The sequence below is a fragment of the Phascolarctos cinereus genome, unplaced genomic scaffold, assembly GCF_003287225.1.
Source record: "Phascolarctos cinereus isolate Bilbo 61053 unplaced genomic scaffold, phaCin_HiC Scaffold_726;HRSCAF=1367, whole genome shotgun sequence".
Lineage (NCBI taxonomy): Eukaryota > Metazoa > Chordata > Mammalia > Diprotodontia > Phascolarctidae > Phascolarctos > Phascolarctos cinereus.
The window spans coordinates 245,199,787-245,214,818 of NW_027556098.1; the positions used below are offsets into that span (position 1 = coordinate 245,199,787).

Genomic DNA, 15,032 nt, shown 5'->3' on the forward strand with positions numbered 1-15,032 from the left:
TAGTTTAAGTCTTTCTAAGTTTCTCTGTACTCATCACACTCATCATTTCTTATAACATGACAATATTCCAAAACATTCATATTTGACAATTTGTTTAGATATTTCCTAGTCACTGGCTGACCATTTCATTTCCAGTTTTTTGCTACCACAAAAAGTGCTGGTTTAATATTATGGCATATATAGGGCCTCCTACAGATTTTATTATCTTTATCCTGAAGATATCAATGGAGCATTCAAGATATTCAACTACTGCCTCATATTTTGACCCTATAAACAAAGACAGCATTGGCTTTTAAAAATATTTCCACAAACTTTAGATCAAAATAATATGGACATGAAGAAAGTAATTGTCCCACTGTCTTACTCTGTACTAACCAGCTTACAGACAAATTCTTGCAGAATAATTACAAACTGCACAGTATACGAAGGAGGCCAATTGAGAGTGTGAGAGGACTGAATAGATGAATATCTGCTGAAAGAACATGGATTGTGTTTGTTTTCTAGAATTTTTAGTGTCTAGCTATCATAGAGAAGAGGGATTAGTCTTGTTCTACTTGGCCCTGGATTACCAAGGAAATGGGGAAAAGAAGACGTAGCAGGGACAAAAGTTAAGAAAAAAGAAATCAGAGTTCCTGGAAAACAGATTTCAGTTCAGTAAAAGAAAAAAATAAATGAAGTTGTCAAAAACTAGAAAGGGAAGCTTCAAGTCTAACAGGCTCCTAATAACTGAAGATCTTCAACTGCAGGCTTGTCCAGAACATTGCAAAGGAGATTCTTCTTCAGGCACAGGTAAATTTTGTCACTCATCGAGGAAAGAGATTAGAGTTGGAGAAAAAGTTATGAGAGAAAGAAGTGAGAAATTATCAACAATTCCAATAATTACTTTTTCAACAAAGTTTCAGATTTTCTCTGCCCATTTCTTTGGTTTACTTTTCAGAAAGATCACAAACACAACTATTTGTGAGAATAAAATTTAGTTACCTTTGAAGTTGCTGCTGCAGTCACACTTTGGGGAGCTTCTTGAGGTTTACTGCTAATAAGAGAAGATTTGTTCACCCTTTCCCTCTGCCTCTGTCGACATTCTAAGCAGTTTCTCACAGCAACACAGCAAACTAAAATAAGTAATGTATATAAACCAATAAAATACATTGTAGCTTTTTAAAATGTTAAGAATAACAGTTGCTTAATTTATTTCATGATTAGAGTTAAAAACAACAATGTCAAATGAATCAGACAACCTTAATGATATATGTTCACTTTAATTAGAAAATTACTAATTTCTTAAAATAATCTGTTTCTAGTATCAGATAAATTTAACATTTAATACTAAAATGACACTGAGCCTAATATTTTACACTCAAGCAAAAATGGGTAAGTAGGATTCACAAAACTCTGCAAGTCCCTATACCTTTCCTCAGGTAATACTGCCTTATTCCTACCACACAGAATATAATCAGGAACAGATGCCTATCTATCATTCCTCAGAGTCCTAAGGATGAAAAGGAGAGAGAAGTAAGGCTTCAGAACCAGTTCAAGCTATTGGACAGGGTGCTGGGCCTGGAGTTAGGAAAGCCTGAATTCAAATCTGGCCTCAGACACTAACTAGCCTAGTATGATACTGGGCCAGTCACTTAACGCCTCTGCCTCAATCTCCTCATCTGTAAATGGAGATAATAATAGCACATCCCTCTTAGAGTTGTTGTGAGTATCAAATGAGATAATATTTGTAAAGTGCTTAGCATAATGCCTTACCATAGTTAAGTATGATAAAAATCCCTATTCCTTTCTCTTCCCCTTAATTTACAGCTGCAAAGAACTATAACATAAAAGTTGGTATTAAATGTATACTTAAAAAACTGCAGAAAGAGATAGTACCAAAAAACAAAGACACAAGCTGGAAACTTTTTTTGAAGAACTCTCAGCCTGGTTAAAATTCCATTCATTCTTTACTCCAGAAAAATCCCTCTCCTGTCTGGCCCTATTCCTCTGGCCCCATCTAGGTTGCCTCTAAGTCATCATTCTCCAAGGAAGGCCTTACCCCTTCTTTGATAGAGAGAAAGAATTTATTTATAACCTCACTCCTTTCTGTGAAGTGAGAGAAAACTGATGACAGGGTAAAGACTTCCAATCTATTCAAGTGGACATAAAAGAGAATGTACATAATTTCCTTTCTGCCCCACTACTGTTCAGTCAATGCTCTCAGATTCAAATATTAAGTTGCTGTAAGTACTGCTGATAATATTATTATGTCCTTTGTCTCAGGCTCCTGGCCCCATTTAAAAATAAAGCAATGATGTTTTTACCCATTAGGAATGGATGATTCCTTCTAAAAATAAGCCTAGCTCCAACTGCTATGATAGCATAAGATTTCCTAGTGATAAATCTTCTCTGCTTTGTAAAAACTAAGAAAGCATATTCTAGGCTTATCAAGGATAGTGAATTCAACACAATCCATTTTTGCCTTTGGATATTATATGCCTAAAGACCAGCCTCATCATATCTTTTAACTCAGAAAACCTGACTCATTGTTGCACTTAAATAGGGTTCAGACATGAATCTCCAATAAATCAATTTTAGCAGAAAATAATTAAATGCTATGGAGTCTGAAAAACTTTAAATATTTCATAGTAATTTAAACAGCCCAAATTTACCAAATCTGAGTAATATTTTTATTCTATTTTAAAATCTTAATAAATTTGAAGTATCACAAAAATAATGTTATCACATTTCCAAAAAAGGCCAATTTGTATTATAACTGCGCTATAAGTAATGAGTTTTAAAACACCAATCAATGGGTAAGTAGTTACTTAATAAGCACTAGACTTACCAAGCCTCAGACACTGTCGCATTAAACCTCCAGAAGACATGTTCTTTTCAGCTTCAATCTCACTAAAATTTAGAGAGCTGGCAAACACCAGGACATCAACCATAGCCATCAGTCTGCTGAGGAAAGTCACTGCTGTCTCAGCTGACATGCCTTGTGTCACTTCAATATTTTCCAATTCCGTCTTTAAAAAAAGTAATAGTTAGACATAATCTTTGTATGCAATACATTACTAAAAACTCAGTATTTAAGTGAATAAGGATTTAGCATATTACATTTTCAAAAATCTATAAAATTGATGTTAGCATGATCAATTACTTTTATAATAATCACAACCTGAGTTTAAAAAAAAAGAAAACTTATATCAGTTGCCTTAAAGTTCATACTGTTATTATTAGAATTTCTATTTCTTAAAAGTGAATTTGGGGGAAGCTAGGTGGTGCAGTGGATAGAGGACCGGCCCTGGACTCAGGAGAACCTGAGCTCAAATCCGGCCTCAGACACCTAACACTTACCAGCTGTGTGACCCTGGGCAAGTCACTTAACCCCGCTGCCTAGCCAAAAAAAAAAAAGTGAATCTGAATTTCAAAATTATGACAATAAGAAAAAACTGAAATTACGGCCTTTGTTCAATAATTAAAAATAAAAACTGCTATTTGCTCTTAGGTTCCCAAACTCTCTAACAAAAAGTGTTTTGGCCATTTTTTTAAATAACTCTAAGTTAAATAATATGAAAATGGAAAAAAATGTTCTGACAAATGAATTAACTAATAACTTGCACTGATTCAAAAATTAAAAAATGTTTATTCATAAAGTATATTAATTTTATGCCAAATTTGGAAATGGATGACACTACTAAATATCTGCATAAGTACAACTTAACTGTAAGATTGGTACACGCATGGTGTTAACTCCTATAATGCAAAAGATACAATAAAAAAAAGAACCAGTGAAATTCTGAATTCAGTGAAATTCAATTTTATTAAAGTATTATGATATTTACTTTTTCTTCCTCAAGTACCAAAAGGTTTTCTGTACTCTGAAGTGGTTAAAATGTGGTCACTTCATAGTTTTATAAATAAGTTTCAACTCAAAAAGAAAATAAGTCCACATGCTGTTCTTTTTTTTTAATTAGTTTTCCATGCTACAAAATCTATGATGAGTCAATATTTTCTCCATGCTTCAAGGCGGTTAAAAGAGTGTTTTATAAACAAAAATTCTACTATTTGAATTTTCTGCTAATGCTTCATAACAAATAGAATGATTAAATTCATTTTGTTGTAAATCTACTAGATATATAACTATTCTGTTCCATCTTCTTAACATCTCATATTAGGAACTGCCTACCTGCTGAGTAATAGAGATGACAGATAGGTAAGAGAAATGCTTTCACCTGTCTTGATAAAACAGTAAAATTAGTATTGAACTGACAGTTAAAAACTTATTTTATTTCAGTCAAACTTTTTCTTCTATCTTAAAACTAGAATGAAATTCTACTCTCTAAAATGCACTCATTATGACAGCTTTTATTTGTACAGCTACTGATTTAAAATAGTAAGCTGATGCAATCAGTATACAACGAGGAAGAGGTTTTAAATACTATACTAAAATTTTTGTTTAGGTGTTTGAAGTATATCCTTATCTCAAATTAGAATATTATGCAAACCAATGAGATTAAAAACTCAGACAATCTATAAATCCAAATACTAGTTACCATAAAATCTTTCATTTAGTTAAGTGCTCTTCTTACTATCTATATATTTATTAGCTATTTTATAATTAAGTTATTTTAAGGGTTCACTACTACACACTTCATATATTAATTAATGAACAATTATTTCATTTTATGATATAAAAACTTAAAAGGAAAAGCAAAAATTTCATATTCTACAAGAGATATAAAACAGTGTAATAAATAAGATATAAACTTGAAACTGAGATGTCTGTACTTGAATCATGCCTTGAATAAATACTACACGCAAGATAATAGACAAGTCATTTACTCCCTCAGAGCTGCACTACAGTTTCCTTCTCAGTAAAAGAGAGTCAAAAATACTTGAACTATCTACCTTAAAGGGTAGATAGGTTGCACAGTGATAAAGCACTGGGTTTGGAATCGGGAGGACTCATCTTCCTGAGTTAAAATCTGGCCTCAGACATTTACTAGCTGTATGACCCTGGGCAAGTTACTTAACCTTGTTTTCCTCAGTTTCCTCATCTGTAAAATGAGCTAGAGAAGGAAATGGCAAACCATTCCAGTATCTTTACCAAGAAAACCCCAAATGATGTCACAAAGACTTGGACATGACTGAAACAACTGAACAACAACATCCGCCTCAAAGATTTGTTGTTAAAAACACATTTTAAAAACCTTAAACAGCTATACAAATAGGAATGATGAGGAAGAGGAGGAAGATGACCACCACAGGATTATAGATTTAGAGCTAGAAGGGATCTCAGAAGTAATTGAGTGTAACCCAATTATTTTAGAGATGAAGAAAATGGGGCATCTGAAGATTAAATGATTTGCACCAGGTCACAAAGGTAATAAATGTCATATCTTAACTCAGCTCCTTTGACTACAGTGAGTATTCTTTCTACTGCGCTCTTTCTCCCAGAAACTAGTTTTTGTAACCAATTTCCTACAAAGAGCAGGAACACCTACCCATGGTTTTATTTTCAAACAGTATGAACTACTTTCCAAATTGTCTGATCTATACAGAAAATGCCATGTACATATTTTATTATACTTACATTATAATAGTGTTGCTTTATGGGGATATAGTGAACTTAGTAAAATAAACTCTAATTTTAAAAGATTTCATTTGGGGTTGAATAATTACCAATTCTTAATTATGAAGATGTATACTGAATATCTTCATATATGCATTCCTACAAAATAAGCACATGGGTATAGCTTTAAATTGCCCTTTTTAAAAAGGTCACATGATAAAACTTTACATAAATAAAATAAAAAGCAGTGATATCTGATTTACCACTCAATAGATTTATTTTTAAAATGCTAAGGTACTACATTTTCTGGTGAACTTCCCTTAGCTAGAATCTGCTACCATCTCATTTACTATTTGGCTGAATTATTTGGGGGGGTATATTTAATTTGATCTTTATGAGAAATAATAAACTGTTAAATAATACAGTGTAAAGTAATAATCTTCATGAAACTTTTAAATATACCAAAGATATCTCTTCGTGTTGCATATATGATATGGCAACTCAAAATAGAACCATGTCAAAAATAATAAATATTTAAAACTAAAAAACACAAATTTACAGCAATAATACTAACCTTAGAACCCTGGACATGCATCAGACAAAACAGACAACAGATCAAAACAATACAAGAAAAAGAAAAATATTAAAATCAAATGAAAATACAATGTAAAATTGAAACATAAATATTTTGAAATTATATAACATTTTTGTTAAAAGCAAAAATGTTCACTTGCATGAAATAAAAACTTCTAATGAAAAGAATATACTTTTAAAATACCACTAGTATTTTGTTTCCATCAAAAAGACTCTTCTCAAATGACAACATATATGGATATTTGGGGGAGGGATAGTAGTGGGGGAGAACTGACCTGTGATTTCATTGATGTGGGAAGTTCCTTATAAAGACTTTCTCCTACCAGGGGAGATCAGAAACTTCTCTGCACTACACAGGGAGTAGCCTGGGACACTGAGATTACATAATTTGACTAAAGTAATCCAGTCAGTATGTGGAAGGGGTGAGACCTGAACCCAAGTCTTTCTTCCTGGCTGTAAGATCAGTTCTCTATCTATTATATCACCCTACCTTTCCTTTATGTATATCCATATACTTATCACCATGCACATGCAAAACTTTACAAATAGTTCACTTTCCTAGTACTGTACTAGTGAAATATATAGTAAATAAATGATATTCTCTAACATTAAATAATTTCTCTGCAAAAGCCAAGCATAAAATAACTTGGGGAGATTGACAGCTTATTCCTGACTTGCCTATGTCAAGAAGGATTCAAGGTTATTATTTTCTCAAACCTCCTGAGTCTATCCTACCAAACTAGATCACATACTAGAGTAGAAGCCAATTTACATGCTTCTGGGTTCATACCATTATCAGGAATTATTTTATCACAATAGAAAAAAAAAGGTTTTGTGTAAGAGAAGAAACTTGAATTTTTCTTCTAGGATTATCACAAGCACATCATTTTATAATTCTTAACACAAATTACAAAAAAAAAATTAAACTAATTATAATCACAACTTTGAGTATCATTAGGTTTCTTCTCTGTTCATGGTAACCAATATCTTAGGCAGCAATTTGAAAAGAAAAAAAACCTTTTCTTTTCATGACATCTAACAGTGAATAAATCATTTAAAATAATCACACTGAGAATAATGTGGCCCATTCAATGTCACAGAAAGTAGATATTATTTCTAACACATTTAATCCACCAGCTAAACCTAACACTGCCAACTCTAAGACAGAAATGAACAGAACATGCTATAACTCTTACATAACATTTGCTCTTAAATTCCAATATTCAGAATGGTTGAAGTCAACTGTCATTTATTCAGACTTCATATACCAGAATTAAGTACACTTCCTTGCACATAACAGATACTGTGAACTGAATTTCTGTGAATTACACAATTTATAGATAACGTATTCCTTTGTTTATCTTTCCTTTCCAGCTAGTTGCTGATTATTACTCATCATCATTTGCAGCAAAAAGTAGGAAAGGTAAATGAGAGGCCTCAATTGACCAGTCAACTTTACCTCAAGCACTTATTCAGCTTTGTGTTCTCAATCTAATTATTTCTTAGCAGGTCTTTTAAACATTTTGGTGGAGATAAGTGGAAAACAGCTATCTAAAAATAGGTCTTCATATTATTTTCCCATGTCAAAATCATATCCTTTAGCATAGGTATGTTTAAATAATTGAAAAAATATACAATGTGTAGTAAGAAGGATTAGATTTCTTGTCCCCTAAGTGAAGAACTAGAATCAATGAATGGGTAGAAATTTTAGAAAAATCAGCTCATTATATTTTAAAAAATAAAAAGAAACCCCCTTCCTAACAGCTGTCAAAAAATGGAATGAACTTCTCAGGAATTATTGAGTTCTCACTGCTAGAATTCTTTTTAAAAAGTAAATCTCCATGAATTCTATAAGCTAATGATATCCTTTATTGTTTGACAGGCTTCCAATGTTTCTGTATTCACTTGCTTACTTCCCATAACTTTTTTCTGTTTTCTGCACCTTTAACTTGAATTTAGAGTCTTTTCTATTTCTTTCTTTCTTTTAGTAGTCTCAAATCACATTTTACCAAAAGCCCTACAGAACTCAGTAGACAGAGAGTAAAACTAAGTCTACAAACGGTACAGATGATGTTTCACATAGACTTCAAATGGGGGAAGATAAAACTCAAACAGAAAAAAGGAAAAGTGTGGCTCTTTTTTTTTTTGAAGGTAATTTACTTATGATGTTAGCAGTTAAGATACAGAAACTGGCACAACTAATAGCATTCCATGGACAAAGTCACTGAAAAATAGGGGGATACAGAGTGGGAAAAGTTACCACAGCAAAATCCTTACTTACTATGGCAATTTACTTGGACAACAAGATCAATGCTTCAAATTCCAGTCCAGTGAGGTAAAAAATATAAAGAAGGAATTAGATTGGGAGAATTAAAAATGTCTTTAACCAAAATGACTATATGTATCAGTATATTTATGGTGATGTGGACAAATAAACCTTCCACTAAGATAGGTATTATGTTAGTGTTATTAGTTATTTATGTTAATTTAAAACAATTCATTTATCATGAATTTGATATAATGGAAACAGTACTGACTTATAGTCAAGATACCTGGCTTTAAATTCTAGGAATTATAGTACATGTGGTCATGTTCAAGTCACTTTAATTTTTCTAAGACCTAGCTTCCTCATCTATAGAAAGGGTAAAAATCCTTATTTTATTCACCTTGCAAGATGGTTGTGAAGAAAAGCTTATTAACTTTAAATATTACAAACTAAAAAAATGAGTTCTAATACTATTAATATCTTAAAATCTGAGAATATTTCATTGTGTGATTATTTCATCAGAAAAAAATTAATTTTAAAGTAATCTATTGCTAGTATTGTGTAAAGTCACTTTTTAAATAAAACTGATTGTAACTGATTAAAACTAAACTAAAGATGATTATCATATAGAGAGCAACAAAAAGGTGGAGGGGAGATAATAAGAATATAGCGACATATAAACAAAAAGGACTTCTGAAGAACAAGAACAAAAGATGTCATTAAGGAATCATATCTAAGAAAAAGAAGATGAGGGGGTCATGGGGCAAGACTGGAGGATGACCACAAAAATGGCCAGAATGCTTTACTGGTACCCTTGTGATACTGGGAGAAGTTGTGAGCAAAGACTCCAGAATGTTGAGAGAAGCCCTTATGGCCATCTTTAAGGAGCACATGAATAGTAATCTCACAGGGTCAACAGGCATAGATGGCCTGAGATTTACATCAATGGAAGGAACTTCTAAATTCAGACCACAGTTCCATTAAAACATTTGAATATACAATATACAATTTTTGCTCTTATATTCTCATTTCTGGATTATAGGGCTATATTTTTGAGTAGTCTTTCTCAACAGAGTAAGCTCCAAAGGCACACTGACAAAAATGTTTAAATATAATCATATCCAACTCTTAAAATTTTAAACATTTTTCATTTTGCAACATGGCATATGGAACAAAGAAGAACTAGAAATTCTTTGTTTCAGGAACAAAGATTTTAAAATCACAAGCTCCTTAAAAAATTTCTTTTTAGGAAAGAAAAGGAAAGCAAATGGAATAAGCATTTGGATAGTGCCAACCATGTGCCCGACACTGTGCTAAGCACGTTTTCCACAAATATTATCTCATTTGATTGTCACAACACCCCCGGATAGCTTAGCTATACATTTATTTATACAATAACTTTTAATTTTAATATGATACTCCAACATTACTTAATATGCCTTCAACTTAAGGTGTAGTAGAAGGAATACTTGATTTTGACTCAGTGGAACACTGGGTTAAAAATTTGACCAATGATGAACAAATCACTTAAACATCCTTAAAAATAAAACATTAATGAATGAAGACACCTGTTGTGCCTATCAAACAGGGTTAATGAAAGGATAAAATTACATAATTTTATGTTGAGTATTTTGTAAACTTTGAAGTGACTGATTTACAATTGTCAACTCTGACCACTATACTCCCCATATGGACTACACAATTATTTAATACAACTTTTAAAATTGAATTAGTAAGTAATTTCATTTTATGTGACCATAAATATATACTCTTAGTGCACCTTCCCTCTTGAAATTACTTTGCAATGTTATAACTTTTTATTTTGTTAAATTTGTACATGCTTTAATCTTCCAGTAGAATGTAAGTTCCTCAGGACAGGTAGTATTTTATCTTTCCCTCAGTATATCCTCAACAACTAGCACAGTGCCTTGCACATATTAGGTGTTTAGTAAATATGGAATTAGATTGAATTATTTCTACGATGTCAAACATTCAGTGAATAGTTGCTGTAATCCTAAAATACCTGTAATCTATAACTGACTATATAGTACATTTTATTCTGTCTCCATGAACTTTTTTTCTTAAAAATTTTTCTTATACTGCCTAATGCTCTTATTTCTGTTTTTCATTATTAAAGGGTAAAGTGAAGGAAGATACTAAAACAGGAAAAAACAAGTGAGGTTAAAACAGCAGTTTTGTTATAAAGACAAAAAATAAGATTCAGAAGGAAATGATGAGACAGTCATTTGATCAGTTTGGGGGTTTTAGTTTAGTTTAGTTTTTTAAAGCATCCTAGTGGTTTTAAAAGACATATATAGGGTATCCCAAAAGTCTTTGTCTAGTTTTAAGCTTCAACAGTTTATAAGTGCACAAAGACTGTAGGTACACTACATATGTGTGTGTGTGTGTGTGTGCACGTATACATACACACATATGTATGTATATTATATATAACTATAAAGAGAGATCTATACCAACACATATTTAAATACACATATTTTTAAATTTTCATTTAGTCAATTTTTAAAAAATTTGTAAACCCTGGTAAGAAATCATGCCTGCTGCATTAGAATCAGAAATTGCAGAGAAAAGATATTATAGCAGGCCTGTTCAGTAAATACTCCATTACTTTTCTCCTTCTATCAATTAGTTCTTTATTCATGGGCTTCCCTGTTCCTATTATGTTTCAGTTGTCCTTGTAATGACTAGTTGTGGTTTGTGTTCTTTTGCTCCCTGACCACATGCTTTCCTAATAGGGTGTTAAACGACAGGGGTAGCATTCCCTAGCTTGTACATCATGGGGTAAAAAGAAGAAGGAAAGGAAAACAAGCTGCCTTCCACCAATGCTGGTATATTGCAAAAAAGTTTCCCTAACAACTAACAGAAACTATAATGTTCATAACCACAATTATGGGAGCAAGACAGTTGAGTATGAATGCAGGAAGGCACCTATGGCTGTGAAGAGTACTAATAAGAGCACCAATTTCTATGCCTCTGGGACTTTCTGCAGGTACTTCATCAAAGCAAAAAGAAACAAAAGCTTTGAGCTGGCATTTCTAAGTGGGCACCTTACAAGTAACCTTCCATGATGGCTTCATCTATGGGTCTCTGCATTGTTCCAAGTTATAAGGGAAACCTAGGGAAACTTGCTGCATGCGGCCATGCTGGGAGGTAACTGGGAAAAACAAAATAAAACAAAAGGGTTCAGATGATTATCACTGTATTGTTATAACACCACAGACAGTAGTATCCATGACAACACCTTCTAAGCACTTCCGTACTTTAGGTACTGAATTAGAGGCTGAGGAACTTTGGCAGTCAGAAGTCATATGACCTTCACAATCTTTCTTTGAAATACTTAAACTAAAGGCCTAGTCTGAGTGATCTATTATCACAGAACAGAGGTGATCTTAAATTGTCAAAGACAATGCCAAGGGAATACAAGCTTTGGTTAATCCCACCACACTGAAAAGGTTTTTAGTTCTTTGCTTGTTGCCTCAGGACCCAATAATCAAAGTTCAAAGAAGTCCATCATTAGAAATTTGGTTTCCAAATGATTATTTTTTTTAAAGGGAGGTAGGGACAGAGATGGAGGCCTTATTACTGAAGCACGTGAAGATCATTTAATAAGGTATAAAAGTGTTGCAAATCAAAGACCTTTAAATGTATAGCAGTATTTATTGAAATAATGATGCATGTCATAGGGAACAGGGTGTTACACTTAAGAGTAAGGAAGATCTTCATTTAAATCTCACCTAAGACACATATTATCTGGGAAATCCAGGAAAAAAAATCACTTAACTTTTCTCAGTCTGTTTCTTCATCTGAAAAATCTGGATAACAATACCTGTACCAAGTACTTCACTGAGTTGCTACAAGGATCAAATTAGATAATCTATTTTTTAAAACTTAAAGTATCAAAAGATAGAGTCCAGTATTCAATAAACTCTAGTACACAAACTATTCAAGAAAGATTCTCTATTGGACAAAAAGTGCTAGGAAAACTGGAACTCACATTGGCAGAAATAAAGTTTAGACCAGCATCTGCTACCATATAGCAAAAAAAGCTCATAATAGTTATGAGACCAAATACAAAAAGGCTATTTTTCTTAATAAAAAGTTTATGAGAATAGAAGGCTATGCTTTTCAAAACCATAACTAAAGAGAAAATTTATAAGCAAACAAAGAACAAAGATCATAAAAGAAAGATGCACAATTTTCAATATATTAAAAGGTTTTTTTTCATCAACAAAATCAATGCAGCTAAAAAAAAGAGAAACAAACCATAGGGAAAATGTTTGCAGCAAATATATATAATAATCAACTGATTTCTAAGATATATAGGGAACTGACAAAAAATATGACTAAAAATCATTCCCCAATACATGGTCAAAAGAGGTGAAAAGTAGAAAAATCACAAACCATAAAGAATCACAAGAAAAAAATGTTTAAAACAATTAGTATAAAGATAAATATAATTAAGATATCTCTGAAGTTTAACCTCACACCCCTCAAAGTGGCAAAGATGACCAAAATCAATATTGATGGGCCTAGAAGAAGATAATACACGTGTAATACATAGTTGGTGATCTGTGAACGGTAAAATCATTCTGAACAATAACTTCAGGTTATGCAAGAAAATTTACTTAAGTATTACTATCCTTTGATCCAGCAATATCCCTACTGGGCATTTATCCCAATGAGATCAAAGTTACAGGTAAAGTTCCTATTATATACCAAAATACAGCTACAGTTTTTGTTGTTATAAAAAACTTGAAATAAAGTGGGTGCTTGTCAACTGAAAAATGACTGAACAAATTGAATATATGGATATAACAAAATGTTACTGTGGTATAAGTAAAAAATATGAGAAATTCAGAAGACAAGCATTCTGAGGTTTGTGCAAATTGTTGAAAACTAAGTAAAAATAACCAGAAAAACAATCTACACAATGCTTATAATAATGTAAACAAAAACACTAAAAGGCAGCCAAAATTTGATTATCTATACTCAAATTTGGTCACAGATGACTCAGTCAACTAACACTTATTAAGAGCCTACCATGTCCCAAGGACTTTGCTAAGCACTGGGGATACAAGGAAAGGGTAAAAATAAACTGCTCTGAAAAACAGTCAAATGGTAGAAACAACTTACAAACAACTCTTTACCAATAGGATAGATAGATATATATAGATATATAGTACAGACTGGAGACAATCTCAGAAGACAGGCACTAACATCTCACCAAGAAGATGAGATTTTAGTTGGGACTTAAAGGAAGCCAGGGTAGCTAAGAAGCAGAGAAGAGGAGAGAATGTTCTAAGCATGGAAGAAAACCAGTGAAAATATTCAGATTCCAGAGACTGCATTTTACTGGATCACAGGGTATGTGGGGGACAGAAAGTAAGAAGTAAAAAAAAGTTAAAATGTAAGAGGGGATTATGTTATTAAGGGCTTTAAAAACCAAACAGAGGATTTTTTTTATTTGATGGTGGATGTAACCTGGAGCCAGTGAAAGTTTTTGAATAGAGGAGTGACACATTTAGACTTGTGTTTTAGGATGATGTGTTTTACAGCTGAGTGAAGGACAGACTGGAATAGGGAGATTTGAGGCAGAAAGATCAACTAGCAGGTTACTGAAGTTGTCAAAACCTGAGATGATGATGGTTTGCATTAGGGTAGTGTCAGTGTCAGAAGAGAGAAGGGAACATATAAGAAAGGTGCTGCAAAGTTAAAAATTACAGGATTTGACAACTGATTGAATATGTAGGGGAGAGGTGTGAGAAAGTGAGAAGTAAAGTACAACACTTAGGTGGAGATGACTGGAAAGACAGTGGTGCCCTCAACACTACATAATAATAATAATAATAATAATATATAACAATATATAATATAATAATATATGATAATATAATAGGGAAGCTAGGAAGAGAGAAGAGAGAAAGATAATGAGTTAAGTTTTGGGCATGGCGAGTTTAAAATGTTTAAGGTGTTTACAAGACATTCAGGCAGAGATGTCTAATAGTAGGTTGGAGATGTAAAACTAAAGAGTTAAAAAGCGAATGAGAGGAAAATATGTAGAAGTACCTACGGTAGACAGCCTTATCAAAGAGTTTTGCCACTAAAAGGAGGATGACAGCTAGTGGGGAGAAATAGAGCTAGTGAAGATTTTCCAACTTCTATGATGATGAAATATACCTCCCTCCTCTAAATAGAAAGCAGTGAAAGTAGAAATGTGGAACATGGAATATACTGTAAGATACAGTCATTGTGCCAGTTGGCTTTGCTTAAATGTTTTACTTTCTTATAAAGGGGAAGGATAGGGAGAAATCAAATCATTACTAAGCACCTACTAGGTACCAGGCATGGTGGCAAGCAATTTACAAATATGATCTCATTTGACTTCACAACAATCCTGTGAGGTAGGTGATTATCTCTATTTTACAGTTAAGAAACTAAGACAGATAAAAGATAAGTGACTTGCTCAGGGTCACACAGCTAATATGTGTCTGAGGCAGGATTTGAACTCATGTCTTCCTAACTCTAGGCCTGAAGGGGGTTTAAGGTGGTGGGAACAGGTCAGGGGAAATAACTGTGGTGTAAAACAAAATGCAA

At 32.7% G+C, this 15,032-nt stretch overlaps 1 protein-coding gene across 1 annotated transcript in view; it reads right to left on the reverse strand.

Moving 5' to 3' along the window:
• NBEA (neurobeachin) overlaps nt 1-15,032 on the reverse strand; it is a 776,021-nt gene that overhangs the window by 535,640 nt on the left and 225,349 nt on the right. Inside the window, 2 exon segments of the mRNA XM_078147053.1 lie at nt 982-1,112; nt 2,828-3,008. Coding sequence (XP_078003179.1) covers nt 982-1,112; nt 2,828-3,008 — 312 coding nt within the window.